This window comes from Pituophis catenifer, unplaced genomic scaffold, assembly GCF_029215685.1.
Source record: "Pituophis catenifer annectens isolate HBS135680 unplaced genomic scaffold, rPitCat1.0.hap2 SCAF_2, whole genome shotgun sequence".
NCBI classification, from domain to species: Eukaryota; Metazoa; Chordata; class Lepidosauria; order Squamata; family Colubridae; genus Pituophis; species Pituophis catenifer.
This window is the reverse complement of record NW_027256882.1, coordinates 49,032,211-49,058,191: the sequence shown is the minus strand read 5'-3', so window position 1 is coordinate 49,058,191 and position 25,981 is coordinate 49,032,211. Positions and strand designations below refer to the sequence as shown.

General features: G+C 42.0%; 1 protein-coding gene across 2 annotated transcripts in view; it reads right to left on the bottom strand.

The window, feature by feature from the left end:
• The window catches only part of PTPRG (protein tyrosine phosphatase receptor type G), a 759,142-nt gene that overhangs the window by 161,214 nt on the left and 571,947 nt on the right, over window positions 1-25,981 (bottom strand). For both annotated transcript variants that reach the window (XM_070936839.1, XM_070936840.1), the window contains exon 6: window positions 17,089-17,155. In XM_070936839.1, the coding sequence (XP_070792940.1) occupies window positions 17,089-17,155 (67 nt within the window). The remainder of the gene's footprint in view (window positions 1-17,088; window positions 17,156-25,981) is intronic.

Sequence of the window (25,981 nt, the reverse complement as noted above, 5' to 3'; positions counted from 1 at the left end):
GTTGCTTATGACCCACTTCTTGATTCCGGTTGCAACATGAAAATTAGGAACATTCTGATACGGACGTTTATTAAACAGTATAAACCTATATTGTGGCATGATGGCTCAGTGGTTAAAGATCCTGAGCTTGTTAGCTGGAGAGCTAAAAGCCCAGTTTTGAGAGCCGATACACAATGGGGTGAGTTCCTATTACTTGCTCCAGCTCTTGCCCATCTAGCAGTTTGAAAGCATGCAAATGCAAGTAGATTAATAGGTACCAATAGGTACTTTCAGTGGGAAAGTAACAGTGTTCCGTAGTCCTTTGGCATATAGCCATGCTGGCCACATGACGACAGAAAATGTTTTCGGACAATTGGTTGGCTCCCTTGGCCAAGAAACAAAGATAAGTACCATGTTCTAGAATCTGATACAACTGACAGGGAAACCTTTACCTTTATATATCCACAGTACTCAAATCTAACCCTTTTTATGCATCTGGCATACTATCTGATTGAAGAAGCTAACAACAGTTTTCATATCAGACCTTGGGGAAGCTGTTACCAGTTAAGCTCCCTCAAATTGAACAAGATGTGTTAATGTTCTTGCTCTACAGCATTCTCCTATTTACCATGACTATAGTATTCCAGAGAAATATCAGATTATTCATACTTCTCCATTCTCCAAAAATACAGTTGTCATCTACAGTGCTTATCGTAATCTAGCAAAACATGGACCTGTTCTCTTGAATATCTCGAATTGGCCAGAAAGATTCCATCTCAGCAGAAATTCTTCTACAACACCCAAGCTGCTATTCATCTCCTTCAAGTGTAAAAACTAGATCAGGTAGCTTGGCATAAGCTCTATTTGAAGAGAAACAAGCAGTGCACACAATTAAAAAGTTCCTTTTTTTGTTTTGTGTTGTCCCCCCCCCCCCTTGGGTTAGGATAGATATAAAGATGCAGAAACTTGACTTAAACATGCAACTGTGTGTTCACATTTTTGGAAGTGTGATAGTCCAGGCCACACAGTGGTGATGGGAAGAACTCTGGGTTCTGAGATATACGTTCATCCACTCAACAACTGTGTCTGCAGCAGCGAGGAGGTTAGGGAGTAGGATGGCAACGTGGGACAGGGAATTCCATTGTGGCATCTTGGAGCCCTGTGGCTGCTCTGGTGTGCATCATTTGTACTTGGCCTTTGATAGCAATAGCAATAGCAATAGCAATAGCAATAGCAATAGCAATAGCAATAGCAATAGCGCTTAGACTTATATACCGCTTCACGGTGCTTTTACAGTCCTCTCTAAGCAGTTTACAGAGTCAGCCTATTGCCCCCAACAATCTGGGTCCTCATTTTACCCACCTCAGAAGGATGGAAGGCTAAGTCAACCTTGAGCCGGTTAGGATTGAACCATTGGTAGTCAGCAGAATTAGCCTGCAATACTGCATTCTAACCACCGTGCCATCGCAGCTCTGATTCCTTTCCTTCTGGGTTCGCCATCACCTTTTGCTGATTGTCTCATTTTCTTTTCAATTTTTATTCTCATACATGGCCCTCCAGAGTCACCTGGAGTCTGGCAGCCTTATAAATATGCTAAATAAATAATTAACTGACACTACACAGTGATGCTAAATACTACACTTAATTACATGAAGAGTATTTTTCCTTGAAATAATTATCTGTGAATTGGGAGATGAGGGGGGTTCTTAACATTCACAGATAAGAATGGGAGAAGATGTAAAATAGCTGCTGCTGATGTTTAATGCAATGCTTTTGAAGAACAACCTGAAAATTACTTATAGCTCTGAAGGGGTTATTTGTCTGGTTAATTTAACTCTTTTTGTTTTTGTTTCAAATTTAACAAGTGCCTGCCCCCTCCCCTTCTCTCTCTCCCCCCCTTTTCTTTCTTTCTTCTTCATCCATTATTACTCAGATTTCCTTTTTTGTTTTCTGCTGATTCATCAGGAAGGAAAATGTGTGTGAGTGTGCACTTGCATATTTCTGTGTGCCAGAGTTGTTTGTGAAGGAGAGACAGAAAAGCTGCAGGTGTGAGTTAGGCAGCCATATAAAATGATATCATAAATATACACATTCATTTTAATTATTAGGTATTAATTCAACATATTTTTCTTGTTTGTTGTCTGTTTGTGTAATAGCTTCTGACAGGCATGTGTGTGTGTGTGTGTATGTGGAGAGAGAGAGGGGGGAAGGGAGGGGGGGAGATGGAGATGTATTTACACACAGGTGTTATGTGTGTATACAGAAAGAAAGAGACATGCATGTATGTACAGCTGTGTGTGGAAGCACAGAAATGTTTGTGTGTGTACATATACACATTTATACTGAGAAGCCTTCAAAATTGCTTTCATCTGGAGCTAGCAATCCTAAATGGGTAGGCTGAGCATTCAGTCTGATTTTTGTTGGAGTTTATAACATTCTTTCTGTATACTCATTTTTCTTTATAGTAGGGAGATTATTTTAAATTTTGGCTCATCATCTTTTTGCACTGGGTAGCACAACCATTTGTTGACTAGCCCTCCTCTTTCCTACTATACCATTTTTAGGTTACTTCTCTCTTGTCATGTTATGTCAGTCCTCTTGACAACTTTTGCTTTTACTCTTTCAACCCACATCACTTCAGGTTGTCTGCTTCTGCTAGAATTCAACCCCAAAATAAGATTAAAAGAAGAATATTTCACTGAATTCAATAAAAATTGTTCTTAGTAAAGGTTTAGGGTTCTAATAATAAAACAGTACATTTTGACTGACATTCCCTAGGAACTGTGTTCAGATTGCAACTGTAATTGGTAGCCCGAGGTTTCTCCAGCTGTGGTAACATAATAATGAAAAATTAAGATTATGTGAATTGGTTGATTATAGTTGCAGATATTGTTCCCCCCACCAAAGTACGGAATGCTTACAGATTAAGATCCCAGACAAAATCAATGTATAACCACAAAGAATTTGTGCACTCCATTTATTTTTCCTAATTACCAGAACTCTGGGCATTTTCAAAAACCACTGAAGCTTGCATTATTTTGAAGTGCCTCCATTAAGGTTTCTAACAGAAAATTAATAAGCATTACTGAAGTTCCATTAACCATTTTTTTAAAAAATGACCATAAAATTAAGGCAATAACTTCAGTCTAAATGGACCAAGTTATTATACTAAATCTTGTTCTGAAAGTAAAGCTTCTTGGCTTCTTGGTGGGCATTTGAAAGAATGAAAAAAAAATTGGTATTATCCACTTTCTATTTTTTTTCAAGTTCTCATCTAGTTTAATTAATATGAAACTAGAAATGTGTGAAGACTGATGAAAACCGGTCCTTATTTTTTTAAGCTTGAATAGCAAAAGAGAAATGCTATAGATTAAAAAATCTCACTCTAAACTACACTCACTCTCAAGTTGGTCAATTAGTTAAAAACATTACCTTAATGGTCCAGAATCTGGACTATTTCTTTCCCGAGTTCCATTAATGTGATAATAATGAGTTATAAACTATTAAGTGATCTGGCGCCAGACTTCTAAGGCGTTCCTCTTTCCAAGTTACATGATCTCAGCATGACTCCAATCAATTCTGGATCGGTGTCCTTCTAACCTCAGGACATGCAACAGCTCAAGCTTGGGTGACCTCTAGAAGTTATATAAAAACTGGGACTTAACAGAGATAGATCTTGTAAAATGGGATTTGATCAAGGTTAACTGGCTATTTTAAAATGAACAATTTTTTACCTATTCTAGGCAGCTTGTAAATTGGATGAGGTGAGCTATAAATCAAATTAAATAATTGCACTGATGCAGTAAGTTTGCAGTAAGCTCGCAAAACGTATGGCTCTCCAAACAGCAGAGAACTTTTAATTCTCTCTTCCTTTTCTGCTGAAGTCAAATAGCTACATTAAAAATTGTACATTTCTCAATTTTCACTGGAGTTTAATAAACATTTTCAAATCTGTTCTTAACACAGACCAATACACTGCCACTGGAAGGGACTGGCAATGTTTATTCCAGGTTCCTAGCCACATTGGATATTAGGGTTTTGTAAAATTTGTATACAGATTTATACTTACAACTATAATCTAAAGTTACAACTGCAATGGAACCTATCTGATTTAATGACCTTTTTTGGTGGTTGTTATGTGAACACCACGGTTATTAAGTAAACCAATGGTTTGCTATCGGTACGATTTTTGCCAAAAATCAGAAATGTTGCTTTTTGGCAAAACATTCATAAAATATAGTCATATGACTGTGGGATGCTGCAAACAGCCATAAATGTGGCCTGGCTACTGACTGCTGGAAGTGCAGTCATGTGACAGGGAGAGACAAATGGTGAAAACTTTAAATCCATTGTAAATATCCCCCAGAGAGGTCCATCCGAACTGTGCTAAGCGACCAGTCATAAACCAAGGACTATCCATATAGCTAAAGGACACTGAAATAATGCCACTATCAGGACAAGAATTTGGAAATATGGCTTACTAAACTTAGCTGACATTCAAAGCAGGCATATAATGGACAGCAATATACTACCAGTGGCACCTTGCCGTTTTGAGCAAGCAATTCAGTTGTCTGCAAATATAAAGCTAGTAGCATTTATTACCGCTTTTATTATTAATATAAATATGCCAATTATCATGTTTTCCTACTTGTCCTTCAAAGCTATATCAAGCTAAAGTCTTCCTGGACCAAACGTAATTACATTTCAAATAGTAAAGTTATAATTTTACAATAGTTGTCTATATATCAGCCTTGCAGCAATATCACTAAGCCTATCCACTTAAAAGTCCAAGTGGTTTGAAAGCTAAAAGAGGAGAACTTACTTATGAAACATTCTTGCTATTATCAATACATTTTCTTCTTTCAACATCTTGCCTTCAAATGGGACCTTCAATTGACTACTCTTTTTCTTCTGCTTTTTATCATGTAACTCTGCATATTTATCTAGCCAACTGTGTATTTGGATCTTATAAGCTCTTTGTCTCTAACTCTGTGGGATATTTCTGGAATTCGAGGGCTGAAAATGCTGGCAAGTAATGTTTGGCTACCTCTTTCCCATTCTGTCATTAATCCAGGAGTGGGAGGCGGTGGGAGGAATTTAAGCAAGTCTGAAGTACTATCAGTCAAAAGATGATGCATTTGCAGGATTTCTCCATGGACATGTAACTTCCAAGGTTCTCTCCATCACAAAGATTCAATGATTCTATGAAGTCTGAAAACATATATTTCATATTCTGCAATTGCATTTCTTCTCCAAATGCTGCCCCAAACTAAAAAAAGTTTGCATTGTTTTTTAATATCACACAAATACCCCCTTATTAATGGGCGGCACATTAATGGGGCTTTTTTGAAATATACTTTTATTATGGAAAAATATAAAAATCGAAATGGGGCTATCAGCGTTCCAAGTAATGCATCCATAGAAAGCAGAACTCCGAGGCAGGTAGATTCCTTAAAGAATAATTTTATTGGATACATCATATTGGTGAAACTGGTGAAAACCGGCTCTGAATGTTCTCACAGTTTTCACCTAATTAAAGAGAAAGTTTTTCCCCTTTTCCCAAACCATCAGTCACATGGTCCAATGGAGGTGCTGGCCAGTTTCTCGGTTACTTCGCTCCTCCTCTCCCAGCCACCTGCTGGAATGATTTTGGTTCCCACAGGAAAACCTTTTGTTTTGACTGCAAAACCCCAGTTAACTATTTCCTTTCCCCTCCCATCTAGTGGCAACACTGAAGCCTCAAAGATGGTCCCAGCCAGGTTCATTTCAGGGTTGACAGGGGCAGGTTATTTAAAAGAGGATAATATTTGAAATAGAGGAAACCTTTTGGTAATGATGCAAATTTAAAGTCTGTAGTTAGTTATTTGAGGAGGGGTCAGACTCCAGAGATATGTTGGTGAATAAGAAATAAAACTTTTAAAACTTAAAAGAAAGAAAGAAAAGAAATAGACTGTAGATGGATCAAGGTTGTATCATCTAGACTAGACTGAAGACACAGACCAGGGGTGAAATCCAGCAGGCTCTGACAGGTTCTGGAGAACCGGTAGTGAAAATTTTGAGTAGTTCAGAGAACTGGCAAATACCATCTTTGGCTGATCCCAGAGTGGGGAGGGAATGGGGATTTTGCATTATCCTTCCCCTGGAGTGGGGTGGAAATGAAGATTTTGCAGTATCCTTCCCCTGCCACACTCACCGAGCAACATCACACCCACCAAACCACACCCATAGAACCAGTAGTAAAAAAAAATTGGATTTCACCACTGACACAGACAAATAGTGGCTGGTGCTGCCAAAACGTTTTTATGACTTCAGAGAAAATTGCTAATCTGGTGGTTCAACAGAATGGGATGAAATTGTGAAAACTAAAATTTAATTTTGAGGACTACTGTAAAGCTGCAGTGCTATCTTTTAAAAGGTATCAGTATTATGTTTGAAATATAAGAGGCTGAATTCATTTTTGCAACATTTTTCATTTATGTTTTAAAGAATTCCCCTCCCAAACTTTTGAAGACCAGCAGCCTTACTGAGCACTTGCTTTCTCAGAAGGAAAATCAGAAAGTGGAACCAAGCATCATGAGACATTGTAGTAATAGTAATTTAAAGATAGGGCTTATCCCAGACACACTGAACAGTAAAACAGCTTGTTAAGAATGGAACAGCTGGTATTTCCTTATATATGGAGGGGGGGGATGATATTTGGTCTAATACTGACAACAGCTATGTTATTTGCTGCCAAAGAAAAACCAGAACTGTAGATATTTCCAAAGTTTATCTGATGCTTTTCCATGCTCAGAATTTGTACCCAGAGAAATCCCAGCTTATAGAGCACAGCCCTTAAAACAAAGCAAAGTTTGATCTGAAGGGAGATTATTAGGGATGTGCAGTGAAGGGACATAATAATAATAGAATAGGTAGAATTAGTGGGACATAATAGTAGAGTCAATAGAATTGGTTTGACTTGCTGTTTTGCTTCTGTAAGAATTGCTTTGCTAAGAATTAGAATTGCCTCTGCCATTTGCTTCTACCAATGATCTCACCTCTGTGTTATCTTGTTATTCTGTACCACTCTGCGCCTGGTGGATATCTCAAGAAGTGGGATTGCTAGGCGCTCAGCCCCCCTGCTCCTGTTCCTTGCTGCACAGCCAATGCAGGGCTACAAGGAGGGCACGGGCCAGGGAACCAGAATTGGGTACTAAGCTGATGTCTCTGAGGGTATAAAAGGACACCATACTTTCCCCAAGGTGTGGCTATTCCTAACATGCATTGTATCTGTATGTTCTCGATATAGTCCCACCCGATATTTTGTTTTTGGCCATAAATAAAATCTGCTTCTTTTTGCAAGCCTCATCTTGAATCTTTCTCTTTGGCATTCTGGTGACTCAAGTACATTTTGGGAACTTATAGTAGTAAAACTGTATTTTATTTATATCTATTCTATTTTAAATGTATCTCATTTATGCAAAGTGTTATGGAAGATGGCAAGTATTTTGTTCTGTGGTTGATAAGAACCAGTATCAAATTCCTGGAGGAATTCAAAACTTCTATTAGTCTGAGGACCACAAAGGTTTTATGAGTCATGTGGAGAATCAAATTCCAAAAATGTATGAAGCCAGGATTTGACTCTTTGGAGGTGTATGTGGAGTTTTTAAGAGGAGCAATTGGGTGCTTTAAGTCTTATGGCAAGCATTCTCCCTCTTAAAAACATCTTAGCACTCCCAACTGTTTAAATTTCATCCATGCTGGGAGTCACAAGACTGGATGACAGTGAGGGCCCTGAAAGTTCATTTTGTACACCAGGAAATACTCAAAGCTGATTCACACTTATAAAACTGTGAGTGTTGCTTTCTATTCAACACAGTAATGCCTTGGGAAGATAATAATAATAATAATAATAATAATTTTATTTCTATACCGCCCTTCTCCCGAAGGACTCAGGGCGGTGTACAGCCTATTTAAAAACACAAAAAACACGACAACAATTAAAATTTAAAATCATTAAATAATTAGGCTCCAATTAAAATCCCAGAAATTTAAAATACCCCAATTTAAAACATTATGTTAATAGCCCTGCCTGGCGGAACAACAGGGTCTTCAGAGCGCAGCGAAACACCCGGAGGTCGGAAATCTTTCGTATTTCGGGGGGCAATTCATTCCACAGGGCTGGAGCTCCCACAGAGAAGGCCCTCCCCCTGGGTGTCGCCAGCCGACATAACTTGGCTGATGGCACCCGGAGGAGACCCTCTCTGTGGGAGCGAACTGGTCGGTGGGAGGCTATTGGTGGCAGAAGTCGGTCTCGAAGGTACCCGGGTCCTATGCCATGGAGCGCTTTAAAGGTGGTAACCAACACCTTGAATCGCACCCGGAAGACCACTGGGAGCCAGTGCAGCTCGCGCAGGAGGGGTGTCACATGGGCACAACGGGTTGCACCCATAACCACCCGCGCGGCCGCATTCTGGACCAGTTGGAGCCTCCGAGTGCTCTTCAAGGGGAGCCCCATGTAGAGAGCATTACAATAGTCCAACCGGGAGGTGACAAGGGCGTGAGTGACCGTGCGCAAGGTGTCCCGATCCAGAAAGGGCTGCAACTGGCGAATCAGGCGAACCTGATAAAAGGCCCCCCTGGCCACGGCCGTCATATGCTCTTCTAAAGACAGCCGTGCGTCCAGGAGGACACCCAGATTGCGAGCCCTCTCTGTGGGGGGCAAAGATTCACCCCCAATAGTCAGCGATGGCACCTGCTGACCATATCGGGGCGCCGGAAGCCACAGCCACTCGGTCTTGGAGGGGTTGAGTCTGAGCCTGTTCCTCCCCATCCAGGCCCGCACGGCCTCCAGGCAGCGGGACATCACATCAAGGGCATCGTTGGGGTGGTCTGGGGTGGAGATGTACAGCTGAGTATCGTCAGCGTACAGATGACACTTCACCCCAAAACCACGGATGATCTCACCCAGCGGCTTCACATAAATGTTGAACAGGAGAGGCGAGAGGACCGACCCTTGTGGCACTCCCCATGCGAGATGCCTCGAGGTCGACCTCTGTCCCCCTGCCAACACAAACTGCGAGCGGTCGGAGAGGAAGGAGGAGAACCACCGCAAAACGGTGCCCCCTATTCCTAACCCCCTCAACCGCTGCAGCATGATACCATGGTCGATGGTATCAAAAGCCGCCGAGAGGTCTAATAGGACTAGGACAGAGGAGCAGCCCCTGTCCCGAGCCCTCCAGAGATCATCCACCAACGCGACCAATGCCGTTTCAGTGCTGTACCCCTGCCTGAAGCCCGACTGGTACGGGTCTAGATAGATAGCTTCATCCAGGTGCCGGGGAAGTTGTCGTGCCACCACGCTCTCAACAACCTTCGCCACAAAACGAAGGTTGGAGACTGGACGATAGTTGGCTAATTCAGCCGGGTCCAGGGAAGGCTTCTTGAGGAGGGGCCTCACTACCGCCTCTTTCAAGGCGGCAGGAAAGGCACCCTCACTCAGAGAAGCACTTATAATCCCCTGGAGCCAGCCTCGTGTAACCTCCCGGGAGGCCAGCACCAACCAGGAGGGACACGGGTCCAATAAACACGTGGCGGCACTAATCTTACCCAGAACCCTGTCCACATCCTCGGGAGTCACAGGATCAAACTCCTCCCAGGTAACATTCTCAAGACCTGCCCTCGTCTCCTCCCGTGGACTCATCCAGTCGGAGTCCAAGCCATCCCGAATCCGAGCGACTTTATCGTGCAGGAATTGCACAAAATCCTCAGCGCGACCCTGCAAGGGATCTTCCCGCACTCCCCCCCGGAGGAGGGAGTGGGTCACCCTAAACAAGGCGGCTGGGCGGTTCTCTGCAGATGCGATAAGAGCGGAAAAGTGGTTAGACTTTGCCGCTTTTATCGCCACTAGGTAGGTCTTGATATAAGACCTCACCTGTGTCCGGTCGGAATCGGATTGGCTAGTCCTCCAAATGCTCTCTAGGCGTCTTTTCCGACGTTTCATCTCTCTCAGCTCCTCAGAAAACCAAGGAGCCAGTTGAGATCGGCATCGGGTCAGAGGCTGCAAAGGCACGACGCGGTCCAAAGCTCCAGCGGCCGCCCTTTCCCAGGCGGCCACCAGCTCTTCAGTCGAGTCGTGTGTTAGGGTCTCAGGACACGGCCCAAGCTCCGTCAGGAACCTTTCGGGTTCCATCAGGCGCCTGGGACGGAACCATCTAGTTGGCTCCGTCTCCCTGCGGCGGGGGGCGGCGGTAGGAAAGTCTAGTTGGAGGAGCGAATGATCTGTCCATGACAAGGGTTTAATATCTAGGTCCCCTCTACCAAGATCATTCAACCACTGACCAGAGACAAAAATCAGGTCCAGAGTGTGTCCCCCTATGTGAGTGGGGCCTTGAACTAACTGGGTCAGGTCCATGGCCGTCATGGAAGCCATGAACTCCCGAGCCACCTCTGACGCCTCACCCGCGGATGGAAGGTTGAAATCCCCCATGACAATAAGTCTGGGGGTATCAACCGCCACCCCGGCAATGACGTCGAGTAGCTCGGGCAGGGTCGCTGCCACGTGGCAGGGAGCCAGGTACGTAGTCAGCAAACCCATCTGCACCCCACGGCCCCACTTTACACAGAGGGACTCACATCCGGCTATCTGAGGAACAGTGGTCTCCCTCGGACAAAGACTTTCCCTAATAATCACCGCCACTCCCCCACCCCTCCCCTGGGCCCTTGGCTGATGAAATGCACGGAAACCTGGCGGGCACATCTCAACGAGGGGGACCCCCCCCTCCTGGCCCAACCAGGTCTCCGTGATACCTGCCAGGTCCGCACCCCCCTCCGAAATAAGGTCACAAATGAGGGGGGCTTTATTAACCACCGACCTGGCATTACACAACATCAGCCGCGGACCCAGGGCCTGAGACTCTACACAACCCAGGACACGAGTCACGCATCGGGGGCCGGAGTGCGCAACCGCTCGTAAACAGCGTATGCGCACCCCCGACACTTGATATGGCCCCCTGCGTCCGTCATACCTGCCCCTCCCACTCATTATTTCAATTTCACAGCCCTTCCTGTCATCCCCCTGCTTCCCGGTTGAATTTCCTTTCGCGACCCTCCTGCTGCAACTAATCGACCCATCATCCCGCTCGGTTGCTATCTGGACCCCCCCAGGTCCGCTTTTACAACCCCCCCTCCCTCCCGGGTCCCCTTAAAATTTTTTTAAAAATTTTTCCTAAAAAACCCCTCAACCCCCTCTTCGCTACATGCCATCTCTCGGGGTTCCAAAGCCCGTCATCAAGATAGGCCCTCGATAATGTGGAGGGCCAGGCCTGCGAGAGGGGGGAGTCTCGCAGCGCAAGAAGGTCGGCTTTTTGGAGCATCAACCGAACCAGAGATGGGAAAAAGGCCAGTCCGGGGGTCTATCATAGTCCAAAGGGGTGACTGAACATACAGATCACAAAAATGTCCATTTGTAGAGCTGGACTTCACTGTCCTCTCACGACAGGGAGAAGGTCCAATGTTCTTTTTCTCCAACAGAGGCTAATAGCCAACCATCCTCTCACGATGGCCGGTCCCGTTACAAGGGTTAACGGGAACAATGTTCTATCCTCCCCGTTGGGATACAAAAATCCCTCAGTTCTTTCAAATGGTGTTCAGTCTCTCCTACCAGCGAGGGCATGAGTGGAACATAGTGGGGGGGGGGTCCAGGATGTCCAGAGCATAGTAATTCGTAAGCCCCACCCCCCATGAAAAAGGGGGGGGAAGGCAGGGGGAAGGAGGGGGGGGAAACAATATCCCCAGAGGAGGGTAACATCTCCTCCTCTGCCGATCTGTAAGTCCAGGCCCCCTCACTTCGGCTTCTCCTCTCCACTCTCAGCAAGCCACCACTGCAGCATTCTGTGGCAGACGTCGCACCGGAGCCAGTGTCACCCCCCACCCCAGCACCATAACAGATGCATGGGGGGGGGCAACCAGCGCCGCCAACTGGCCTCCACCGCCAGCACCGCCTTGGTTCTGCTGCTTTGAGTGGGGGGGGGAGGAGGGGGGGCATCGCCCCACGGCCGTTCGTACCACCGCCGGAGCCACCGTCCCCCTCCAGCCCCTCTTCTCCGATGGAAAAAAACAAGGACCGCAGCTAGATGACTCTTTGCGGCCACGCCAAGCTGCTCCCACCATCGCTGCTACCGCCATTCCCGCTGCTGCTGCTGCCGCCGCCATCACCGCCGTTGCTTTCTCGGCGCCCTCAGCTGTTCTTCGGCGCCCTCAGTTGTTTACGGCGCCCTCACCGCCGCCACAACCTCGCGGGGCTCCAGGCAGTCCCACAGCGCCCAGGAAGGTCTCACAGCGTCGCCGCCGCCACCGCCGCCGCCGCTACCAACCCTGCGGCGCTCCGCGGCGTCCTCGGCATCCCAAGCACCCTTCAGGACCTCTCCCAGACCGCTAGCCCCTCGCTCCAACCATGATGTCACAAGGGGAGCAAAAATCCTCCCCAGGTTGGGCAGGGGCTCTCCTCACTGGGGCTCGGGGTCGCAGGAGGATTTAGCGCCCCTACACCCCTCGAAAAGGCCAAATAGCCCCCATCATCAGATCGGGAGCTCACCCAGCACCGCCATCTTCGAGCATGCGCATATGAATAAGGTCTGAAAACACATCAACGTCTTACAGTGGAGATCCATCCTGGTCCATTTTGTGCTTCATCATATGTTTCTAATTTGCTTTTAATGATTCGAGACATTCAAAGAAGCACACATTAATAATATAAGTGAAGCAGACACAGAATGTACAATCCCATAACACAGGAGAAGCAAGCATGATAAATGTGAAGGAATGCCATACAATACATGAAATTCCAAAATCTGCGGCCATAGTAATTACACATGGATAAATGGCACACAATTATAAACACCTGCCAAACATAGGAAAACACAGGGGAAAAAAACTTTTAAGCATTACTTTCTACTTCAGTTCTATTGTTTCTCATATTGTCTGTTTTTGTTCACATAAGCTCCTAGTCTAATTCCTGGAAAATTAAACTTAATAGAACATTGGAATTCTAAGAAACGGATCCCTAGAGAAGAGAAAAAAGAAATGTTTTCAGTGGCAGTTAATTCTGCATTGATCTTTTTATGTTGACATATCTCTATCATCATTAAGCTGGTGACAGTGTGAAGGACACAATTATTTATGTTCCATCAAATTAGTCAGTAATTCAAGTCCCTGACGAAATCTCCGGCCAAAATAGCTCTCACTCCTGTGGAATGTGATTCTAACATTATCAATCTTTCTTATTATCTAAAAGGGCACAGCAAAGTGAGAGAACTTTGACAAAAAAAGAGATGGTCACAAGACTGCCATCTTGTAGCGATACATAATTTTTTTAGATTTTTTTTAAAAATCCCACCTTTATTATTTTTTTATAAATAATTCAAGGCTGAGAATCTAAGAAATATTCCCTCCTATTTTCCCCACAACAAAAACAAATTTGTGAGGTGAGTTGTGCTGAGAGAGTGACTGATTCAAAATTACCCAGCTGACTTTCATGCCTAAAGTTGAACCAGAACTCACAGTCTTCTGGTTTCTAGCCTGGTGTCTTAACCACTTGATCAAATTGGCTCTTTTTATAAGTGGCATATTTTGTGCAGTTCTCTGGCTGAGATCGTTCTGGCAGTAAAGACAAGGGAAGAAATCCCAACTACTAGGGTAACTATGAAAGAGCCTTCCAAATATTCCCACCAGATATATGGATTTTAAAACCAGTTTTCTATTATCTATTATAAACCTATTAAGGAAACAATAAAAATGACCTTGCCAAAGGGGAAAAACCACAACAGTTAAAAGTAAGGAACTCAAACTCAGTATCGAGCTCATACACCATGTTGGACCAGTAGTTTTTTAAAATAGTCTGGTCTTCAACACTTCTTGAAGGATAGGAGGGTTGGAACTATACAGATCTTTGGAGTTTTTCCAGAGGACAAATGAAATGGTATGAGAATATATACGTCAGGCGCAAGCCTAGAGACTAGATAGCGAAATCTAGCTACATAGGACTTTGCTATCTAGAGACTAGATAGCAAAGTCCTATCCTTTATTAGCTTACATCTAATAGACAGAATCTTGCCAAACTAAAGCTATAACTTCCTAAGCTACTATATAAATATTGAGGTATTCAAGAAAGAATCAAGAATCAAGCAAGTGTAGAAACAAATAATCTGATTTATTCCAAAAAAGGACATTATATAGCGTTCTGAACTATTTGAATCTAAAAGTACAATAAAGGAAACAATCAGCCAATTCTTTGGCCATGTGCTTAGAATCAATCCTCCCTTTCAAACAGAATGGACTTCAATTCTTATAATTTACAGGCACAATGACTATTGGATTCTGCAATCAGTCAAATTAAAGAACATATTTCTTTTTCTTAATTAAACATGAATAGAGCTTGACCTTTTTAAAGAGATTTTCTCTCTTTACCACCCTCACATTTAACTGAAGTCTTTGTAGTCTTATTTATATGCCGGCCACAAGGTCACGGACAAGGCAGCAAATTGCAATACTTGAAAGGCTAACATTATCCCCCATTGATAAGCAAGCTAGGAGGGAGGAAACAGTAGGAATTAAGCCTACATCATCCAGCATGACGACAGCAAAAACAACACAGCTAATTACAAGTGGGAGACGGCTGGAAGGGCCTATTACACGTGCAATGGCCAAATTGATTAATGGCATATAAAGGCAGAGATCTCTGTAATGGTGGTTTAATACTCTGAGGATGTCAGCAGATGACTGACGAAAGCTTAGTAAAATAAAATGTTAATTATTTTAAAATTTTAAGTTCCGGAGCTCACAGGATGTCTGCTTCTTTTTAATATACATATACATATACATATACATATACATATACATATACATATACATATACATATACATATACATATACATATACATATACATATGTTGTGTGGGTGTATACGGTTTTTTTTGGTGTGTGTGTATGTTGTATATATATAGTCCTTCATTCAGTTATAATTGGGACTGGAAATTGGCTAAGTGAAATGATGGCTAAGTGAAAGATTATGATTTTATGATTGTACTTCAGCTTTCCTTTGCTTTACAGACCTGTGAATATCATAGATGGAAGGACTGGTTGCAAAGTTGATTCTTCATCATCGTCATAACTGCAAATAGTTGCTAAACAAGGCAGTCATTAAATGAGGACTACCAATATCCCTTTCCCAGTCAGACTGATATATGTGCGGAGAGTTCTGGGATTGAGGAATTATAAATAAAAAATTTCACAAGGAGAGAAAGGCATACAAAAGACACATTACTATGTTCTAGGAATTTTTTCTCAAGACAATGAGGTAGATTTGCAAAATACAAGTATGATTAGGCACCAATACATATTCCAGCAGCAGATGGAAGTGGAATGGGATCATTTTAGTAATCTAGGAATAGACTGAGCCTATAAACACAAAACAGACAAGTTGACACAACTAAAATATTCCAGGTCACGTAAACAATAGACACAATTTCTTCATCAAATCATAGAATCACCAAAGTTGCTCTTTTCACTTTTTCTAACAGATTCTTTTGCTGCCCAGCAGGCACAAGATAATAATATCTATTTCTGAAGAAAATAACATAGTGTTTAGCTCAGTGTCTAGTTTTTACTTTAAAACTTAAGACTGATATGTATAAATAGCAACAAACCTATAGGAAATTCCATAAATGAAGAACTTGGTGTTACATTATCATTTAACTCCAAATTTTTATTGCCAGTAGATTTACAACACTCCAAGTTGTAACATTAAAAGGTTTTGAAAGGAAAGCAATTAATCTGGAAACCTTTTTAATCTACCACTAAAAACTGGTTTTAGGTTTCCAGTCAAGAAGGGGGGGGGGAAATGTTGTTAAGCTCTGCATCTCTCTAAATGTCTAAAAACAATCTCCTTGAAAAGGAGTGAAAATAGTGTTTAGATGGAACTGAGATTCATTACAATCTCCCAGTCTTTTCTTGCCAAAAGTAATGGAATGATTAATACTTTGCAAATCATTACATTAAAAATCTGACAAAGCTGATTTTGACACAGCTTTGCTATAATTGCAAATTATGAATTACTGGTAATAAGACTTTCAGGATATTTCTTTTTTTTTTTTTTTAAATAGAAATTTGTGATATGCTGTATTTATTTAATTACTTATTCCAATTCATCCTTTGGATCAGGGGTGAAATGCTCCCGGTTTGGACCGGATCGCCTGATCCAGTAGCGATGGAGGCGGGTGGTTTGGAGACTCGATAACAAAAATCCCTGCCCCCCCCCATGCCCAGCTGAGCCGCGTGATCATCAGAGAGTTTTTTTAATTTTTAAAAGCATTTTTTCTACAACTTCTTTGGCTGAAAAAATGCTTTTAAAAGTAAAAAAAAAAAAGCCTCTGATGATCGAGCGGCTCAACTGGGATCGTCAGAGGTTTTTAAAAACATTTTTTCTACAACCTCTTCGGCAGAAAAAATGCTTTTAAAAGTTAAAAAAAAAAAAGTTGGCCATGCCCACCCAGTCACATTACCCACACACACACACCAAGCCATGCCCACAGAACCGGTAGTAACAAATTTTAGATTTCACCACTGCTTTGGATTATATGCATTAGACTAAGAGAACGGGTTACATTTATGCCAGTGACGGAAAGATATTCTCCTAAATTTTATCCTGAGATCTGTGGAAATTAAAGATCCATTATCAGCTCTGTTAAATTGTAAAGACAAATATTTCAGAAAGAAATAGAAAAATTAAGCACTTATTTTTCAGTTATTTTCACAAGATCAATGTTCAGCAAACCGAATATTATCTGAAAGCACAAAATATAAGAAATATGCTTATCTGGCTTTCTTTGCAAAAAGAAATCTCCTAAATGAAATATTCCAAATGAAAGCTAAGAAAGGACCCCTTTTAATATTAGTCCAAAGCTATTTCAGATAATACATGTGACTGAGATTTATAGCATCTGAATAACAGCTTCAACACCCTCAAATATAATTACAGGAGACATATACAACTCAGGTTGTCTTTTGAAAAGGTGATCCACTGTGGGTCTCCTACTCTTCTTAGCCCAAGTGAACTTTAAGAAACTACTTACCATGATGTACGACCCCCTTCAGCCCATGGATAATAGGTTCAAGTGCTGGATTGTCCCTCTGACTGACCTAGATGTAAAGGATACGTGCTTGGTTAAATTTATTACGGCATCAGACAAAAGAATCTCACTGCAGTCTTCCATAAGAAAGGAGGAAAAAGAGAAAAAGATACTCTGGTCAAGTTAACTTATTAGTTCACATCTTTAAGATAATTTCTTCTCAGCAGATAATGAATGTTTAAGCTGGATAATGCAACATAGCAGACAAAAGAGGCTTAAATAGAAATAGAAAAATAACACTTATATTTATTTATTTATTTTATTTTATTAAACTTGTATGCCGCCCTCTCTCTCAAAGGACTCAGCGCGGCTCACAACAATAAAAAACACATAAAATTCAGTATTCAAATATAGAAACCAATACAATCCCCTTTAAAAACCCCTTCAGTCCAATCCGGCCAGGCCAAATAGCCATGTTTTGAGGTCGCGGCGGAAAGAGCGAAGGTCAGGGGCCATCTGGAGCTCCAGGGGGAGCTGATTCCACAGAGTAGGTGCGCCCACAGAGAAGGCCTGCTCCCTGGGAGTCGCCAGCCGACACTGTCTGGCCGACGGGACCCCAAGGAGGCCCTCCCTGTGAGACCGCATCGGGCAATGGGGAGCTGTTGCTGGCCGCAGATGGTCCGCCAGGTATCCCGGGCCTAAGCCATGTAGGGCTTTATAGGTAATTACCAGCATCTTGAATCTCACCCGGAGGTCAACCGTTAGCCAATGCAGGTCCCGCAGGAGGGGTGTAACATGAGAGTGTCGGGACACTCCCATCACTACCCGCGCGGCCTAATTCTGCACCAGCTGAAGCCTCCGGGTGGTCTTCAAGGGCAGCCCCATGTAGAGAGCATTGCAGTAATCGATCCGGGAGGTGATGAGTGCATGAGTGACTGTGCGCAGGTCATCATGGTCCAGGTAGGGGCGCAACTGGAGCACCAGACGAATCTGAGCAAATGCCCCCCTGGTCACGGTCGTAACATGGTCGTCCAGAGTCAACCGTGAGTCCAGTAGGACGCCTAGATTGCGCACCCTTTCTACAGGGGGCAACACCTCACCCTCTATAGCCAACGATGGAATATTCTCCTGGAACCATGATGCCGGTATCCAATATACTACTCTGTAATGCTTTACAGCCCTCTCTAAGCAATTTACAGAGTCAGCATATTGCCCCAGACAATCAAAAAGTCCTCATTTTTACCGACCTCAGAAAGGTGGAAAGCTGAGTCAACCTTGAGCTGGTCAGCATTGAACTCGTAGCAGTGGGCAGAGTTAGCCCACAATACTGCATTCTAACCACTTTGTTGCCACCATGGCTCTTGAATCAAAAGAAAGTCCTAAAAGTCATTAAAATATTAAGCACATCATCACATACACTAGTACAGATGAATACTTAACAGTGCTCCAGTTACTTCTTGCTTAGCTACACATAAAAATACCTTAGTATTTTATTTAGCTTTACTTGGAACAATTTACATCCTGAAACAATGCTTTTAACACCATTAAACAGTACCACCTGCCCATTCTGGGACCTTAGGTAGGTGGATAAAAATGCCAAATTCAGTCTAAACATCAGGCTGACTATGCAACCAACCACAATAAACATATTGTAAACAATTGCAGTAAGAATGTACAACTCAAAGCAACTTTATGAGCATTGTGTATAAACAAGGGCTAGGACACCTGGCCATGCACAAATGCATCCCTGGCAGTAAAACATACTTGGCGTCCAGTTTCTGAGGGGTCTGTGGAGAATGGACAAACTTGATGAAATGCATAAAAGGTATGTTCACCAAGTGCAATGGAGGCTAAGGGTTGGGAGGTTCTAGGTATGACACTTTTTAGTAAATTTGAAAACAGAGAAAGTACACAGTACATTTTACCTTGTCATCATTTCCTATGCTACATACAACATTTTCTGTTAATAATAAGGACATTTCTGGCATATTTCGGCCTGTATGCCACAAGTACAACTAAAGCCATTCCAAAGCATGCAAAATTAGGATTTCTAATCCAGAGATTATCTTTATTGTGAAGACAACATGCTGTTGTTTTTTCTATTCCACTAACTAGGAAATATATGTACTGCACTGACACCTACTTAACATAGCCTTTCATTTTTCTGCTACCGTATTAGCAAAATGTAATCATTTCCCATATGCCACTATAGTTGGTAGAAGAGAGAATTAGGTATAGGTGTGACCATCCTATTTCGGTGCTACGAAGCAGGCATTACATATAGTGCACAGTATTCATTTGTATCTCATTCATAATTCATGAACACAATTGTGTCTACATGGACATCTCTCCTACCCCATCTATTTGTACAAAGATATGAGGGGATGTGAATGTAAAACAGAACAGATAAGACCCACTCAAAGCAATCACAGAGACAGAAGGATTTGTCCTGGAAGATTACCGCTTATGCAGCACGCAGAAAAATACCTTAAAAACATCTCTAAGAAGAATCAATAAAGAAGTGAGAATTGAGGCACTACACAAAGAATGAAACAAGGTGCATTTTATGCATTTGTGGGATTGTTACTTTTAATAAAAACGACAAAAGTAGAGTTGACCCATGGAAATACTAGCCACATTCCTTTTATGTACATGATCCATGTACAAAAGGGGGCAGGGCTTGTATTGTAATGGAGTCACAATGTTTTGATATCCCCTGTATATGTCTCTTAGAGTATCCTTCCCTTCCTTGACCCCTTTGTGCTTGCATTTATAGTTTTACATAATGAACAACAACAGTGGTAAGGCTGCATTTCTTTATATCTTTCTTGAACCTCTCTCTGGATAAATGATAAGTAGAGCTGAAGGTGTAATAAAGACCCCCCCCCCGCTTCATGATCCGCTGTGTGAAACTGCACACTTGATTCTTGCACAGAAAAAGATTATTCACACTTTGAATGTAATCCCTTGCTCAGCAGATCTGATCAATAGCGGAATTGCAAGAATCTAGAAATCCATTAAGCCCGGCTTCAATAGTTACAGAGGAAAAAAAAAGAGCAGAAATTGTTAAGAGGTAAGAATGAACATTTGTATATATCATTTATATGTGCACATAATTCACTTGGATGGAGACAAATGAATAACTTACCAGACTCAGTACAATGTAAAAATAAACAGGGCTTTCGATTTAAAAGCACCCTTACCCTATTTCCATTGCTAATAAGACCTTCCCACTTTAGGGTAACCGGCACAAAGGTAAAACGAACTGGTAGCGTTTATTTGCTAATCATTTCTATGATTAGCTTCTATTTTTGTTTCTCAGCAAACATACTGCTATTCTAGACAGAGTAAAGAGGTAGCATTTGGTGTGCTGAATACAAACAGCAAACAATGTACAACTTACAACTAAGTATCTTATCATTTAACTCAGGGGTGGGTTCTACTTACCTTTACAACCGGTTCACAACGGGATCGAAGCTTCTGCGTATGTGCAGATCACCGATAACGACATCCAGGGCGGTGGGCGGGGCCTCCCACCGATTTTACTACTGGTTCTTGAGAACCGGTCCGAACCGGGGGCAACCCACCACTGGTTAAACTGATCCTATTATAATTTAATGTACAATGAATGATGTTCAAGTTTTTTTTTTTTTTATTACTTGCAGTCAAAATGACAAATGGACAGATTATATTGTAGACGTTATTTGGGGATCTCAAAAAGCGGCACCAGGATCCTGGATTGAGATAGTCCTTTCAGCTGGCTGAGAGAAAAACAATGGCCCTTCCTCATTTACATGTTAAAATGTTATAATTTAAATAATAATATTAATAAAGCTGTTAAAGGGAGTATATAAAAAGCTTTCTGGAGATTGAGATGTTTGACTAGGTGATGAAAAGCTATCACTCTGTGAATTGATCAGCGCACATGGAAGAAAATATCCTAATATGGATGCCAATCTGGTGAAGGCCCAGCTCTGTAATTTTCTAGCCTTAACATCCGAAAAGAATGGGAGATATAGTTGCAATCCTCTGGAGAGCTAAGGTAGAGAGAGGGGTAACTGGCATAAAGTGCTATTGATTCAAGTCTACTGAAACATGGCGTTCTATTAAGTCATAAAATATTCAAAAACAGGCTGTGCTATTGTTTGAGGTGGGTGCAGCAGGGAAAGGAGAAAATAGCAAAAGAGTTTCTTTAAAGTTCATTCCTCCAATAATTCCATTAGATAAAAAAAAAAAAGGAAACAAGGCTTAAGAGCTGCAAAACAGATCTTTAGCTAGCTTCATTGCCAGCTGGAAGGGAAGGAATCAACTGTAAGTTATTGAAAAGACATGAGAGTAAAAAAAAAAACCGCATAGATTTTTTTTTTTATTCTGAATTATCGCCAACCACAATCCAAAGAAAGAAACATACAAGGACATTGAGATGGAGAAAAAGCAGAATACCAGAACAGGCACGTCTTCCTAGCTTCTCCAGAAAGGCAAACATATTTGCCGATATTGAGTTCTACAATCACCTCAGATTTAGTAGGAAAAACGCACCCACTGCTCTAGTAGAAGCGACTACTTCTCAGAGGTAGGAGTTTGGCCAACGAGAATGCTGAAAGGAACATGACATAAGGCTGCCATCAGTAGGTTAAGTAGACTCCCTTGATTGTAAGACTGAAAAAAGATGCTTGCGAGTGGGTTTTGGGAAATAGACAATCCCTCCACTCCACTATGTCCTCAGTTGTGAGAAAGTATTATCGTTCAGTTCAATGAGCAGCCACAGTTGGTGACAATCCCTCTTTTTTTGCCAGCTGGTTATGAAATACGTGATTCTCTCCCAACACCACACTAAAGATTCCGACTGTTTTCGGTGAGTCATAAATTGCGAAGCAATTGCTTTCAAGCCCATTAAAAGGGCTCCGTTATGGGATTATAAAGCATTTCACAAGAGGCGAAAAGAATGCTATCACCTAGTCTATCAAACTCTAAAAGGGCAGGCATTTTTCTACTCTCAAAGAGATGGCTATAATTTTGTGAAGCTTTCCTCCCAGAAGTGAATTATAATTTACTTTTCTTTCACTATGCAACATTTGGCCCTTGACTTGGAAACCAATAATCTTCCATCTTTCAAATCTTACCCATCTGCTAAGGATAAGAGCCAAGACAACTGCCATGCCAAGAATAGGGGGGAAACCAGCTGCTTGCTGAGTAGCAATGCAGTGATATTCCAAGACTCTCTTTTGAAAACTCTACCCGGCCTTTTCTTAAGACATAAGCAGGAAACCTTTTCAGCCCATAGGACTTCATCAAGCTCCATGGCAGGAGCTGCTTGCATGCATAAAAAAATGCAAATTTATTTATTTATTTATTTGGCAGTATTTATATCCCCCTCCCTCTCTTACCAATGTCTTATGAACTCATCTGGAACCCCATGGCTTCTTACAAAAAAAGCAGCAACATAAACAGGGCAAGAAGAAAGGCAAGCAATAATAATAAGAAGAACAACAACAACAATAATAATAAATAAATCCTCAATCTTTTTCCCACTGCATTTTGTGACCCTGCAAGGATTCTTGCTGCCTTGAGCAATGAAAAAAAAAAAAACTGTGAAAAACTGGGCAGCACATTGGGAAAAGGGAGAAGGAAGTGTTTCCCTTACCCAATGACCAATGTCTGAGATCAGTGCTTCTCCACTGCCAATGGTAGGATCGTTAGAAACAGGATCGCTAGGAGATGGGAAGATTTGTTCCCAGGAATCCTGCTGAAATGCTTCTCCATTAGTAAAATAAGCTCCATTTAAAAAACAACAACAACACTGAAATTTAATATTTGCTGGTGGCCGGATTCCATCTATCTATACACATACATAAGCTCACATGTATTCAAGCAGAATAGTTACTTGGGGAACTATTATTTCTAAGGTTTAATTCTCATTCTTATTCACAAGCATTAACACGAGGGAACAGCTACCTTAGGTAACAAGTTCAGAAGCTGCAGATCATTGGGAGGGTTGCTCCAGTGGTGAAATCCAATTTTTTTTACTAACGGTTCTGTGGGTGTGACTTGGTGGGCATGGTATGGCTTGGTGGGCGTGGCAGGTGAAGGAATTGCAAAATCTCCATTCCCACCCCACTCTGGGGCCAGCCAGAGGTGGTATTTGCCGGTTCTCCGAACTGCTCAAAATTTCTGCTACCAGTTCTCCAGAACCTGTCAGAACCTGCTGGATTTTACCCCTGGGTTGCTCCCGGTTCGGTCCGGTTCTATAGAACTGGTAGCAAAACCGGCGGGATGCTCCATCCACCCACCACAATGTCATCATGGGTGATCTGCGCATGCGCAGAAGCTTCTGCACGCGCACTCCCACTGCGAATTGGTAGTAAAGGTAAGTAGAACTCACCCCTGCTACAGATGCTAGATAGATTGACAGACCATACATACATGGGTTTATATTTCGAATACAGGGCAAGTGAACTAAAGCAACCTCTCAGGAATCAGAGGGAGTTTTAGCCTGTTCATCAATTCGTAGCATCAGTGCTAATAAATGTAAAAGTTTAAACTTAAAAGAGTGGAAACACTAAGAAAGGTCTTTCTGAAGCATTTTTTGAAGGAAGGAGTGGAAAGTGCCGTGATGAACACACAAAATTACGCTGCAGCTGGATCAAGTGAAGTTCTGGAGATAATGGGAAAAGTAGATTGTGGAGTGAAATTTTGACTAAAAGGAAATGGAAAAATAATTTGTTCATAATACACATAGTCCTTGACTTACAACAGTTTGTTTAGTGACCATTCAAAATCACAATTGCTCTAGAAAATGTGACTTACGGCCCTTTTTCAGAGTTACGACCTTTGCAGCATCTCCAGGGTCACGTGATCAAAATTCAGATGCTTGGCAAATGATTCATGTTTATGACTGTTGCTGATCCCATGTCCCAAGGTCATGGGATCACCTTTTGTGACCTTCTGACAAGCAAAGTCAATGGGGAAGCCAGATTTATTTAACAAACAGGTTACTAACCTATCAACTGCAATGATTCATTTAACAACTGTGGCAAGAAAGGTCATAAAATGGAGCGAAGCTCACTTAACAAATGTTTCACTTAACAATATAAATTTTGGGCTCCATTGCGGTCATATGTCGAGACTATCTGTAATTTCCATTAGATAAAAAAGAAACGGAGTTACCTTCCCATCTAATTTTAAGCACTCTCAAAGTATCTAATGCCTTTGTTAGACATAATCCAGACCTTTACAATCCAGAAATGATGATGAGAAGCTAAATTATTATTAAGAACCCGGAGTCAAAACGCTTTGTTTTAAAAACAATTAAAGTAGGCCGTTATAGCTGGCTGCCCTATTTCCTACAGATGTTTTCCTTGATTATCACAACCTTTTGGGTTCAAAGTTAACAGCTGATAGGATGGGGCTTCTCCGAAGCACAAGAATGGATATACATAAGATATTGGGTGCTTTATAAAAAGCACTTTACGTTCCTTTAAAGCCAAAGTTTATTTTAGGACTCACAAGGTTTTTCATGCTTCAGCAAATTCCTGTTTAGTATTTGTTTTGCTCTTTGTCTTATCTCAGAAGGTGACAAAGGTCTCACCTCTCACCTCTCCCCGAAGAGCCGTCTGCTCTCTCTTTCCAAGCATCTGCCTTGTAAAGTTCCCCGTGGCAATGCTCTTGAGTGCTCACATCCCATGGAGAGCCACCTCTCCACAGACAGATTCCAAATATCGAAACACTTTGATAGAAAAGCCTGGCAAATAGAAGCTTAAAATCGAGGTCGTCCTCAATTTATGTCCACTATTGGGACAAGAATTTATGTTGCTAAGCAAGGTAGTTAAGCGAATTGCATGCAATTCTACGACCATATAGTTGTTAAGTGAATCATGCAATCGGTTATCTTCACTGGCTGGGATGGTTGCAAATAGAAATCCCATGATCCTGCAACCGTCGCAAATAGAGGCTACTTGCTAAGGGCCCAAATTTTGATCATGTAACCCTGGAGATTCTGCAATGGTTGTAAGTACAAAAACCAAGTTGTGTGTTGCTTTTTCCAGTGCTGTTGTAACTTCTCAAGGGTCGGAGTACAGTAGTGTGTCTTAAGAGTTGTGTGATCAAAATAATGGAATCCAAGATAGAAGGCTTAGAGTGAAAGAACCAGAAATTGGCTCTGATGCCTCTTTATTGGAAAGCTATTCAGTACACACTAAGCCATATTGATTGGTTTTTGCCTGGGGGAATGTAAAACAGAATAACAGAGCTGGAAGGGACCTTGGAGGTCTTCTAATCCAACCCCCTGCCAAAATAGAAGACCCTAAAACTGTACAAATTGCTGTCAAACCTTTTCTTTAAAACTTCCAGTGATGGAGCACTTCTGAGGACAAACCATTCCACGGATTAATCACTGTCAGGAAATTTCTCCTTACTTCGAGGTTGGCTCTTTCTTTGATAAATTTCCATCTGTGACTTTTTGTCTTTCCCTCTTCTTTGTGACAGCTTCTTAAATTTTGGAAGATTGCTATCATGTCATCCCTAAACCTTTTGTTAGACTAGACATACCTAGTTCCTGCAAGCATTCATCATATGTTTTAGCCTCCAGAGACCCCTAATCATCTTTGTTGCTCTTCTCTGCACTCTTTCTAGAATCATTTTTGTATCATGGTGACCAGAACTGGAACAGAACTGGAAGTGTAATCTCACCAGTGCAGTATATAATGTTAATATTATATCACATGATCTTGATACTATTCCTCTGTTGATGCAGCCTAAAACTGAAGTGGCTTCTATAAATATATAGAATAAAGATATAGAATAAAGATATATAAATAAAGATATAAATCAGGAAGCCTGGTGGCGCAGCAGACTAAAGCAGTGTTATTAACATCAAGCTTTCTGCAATTACTGTAAG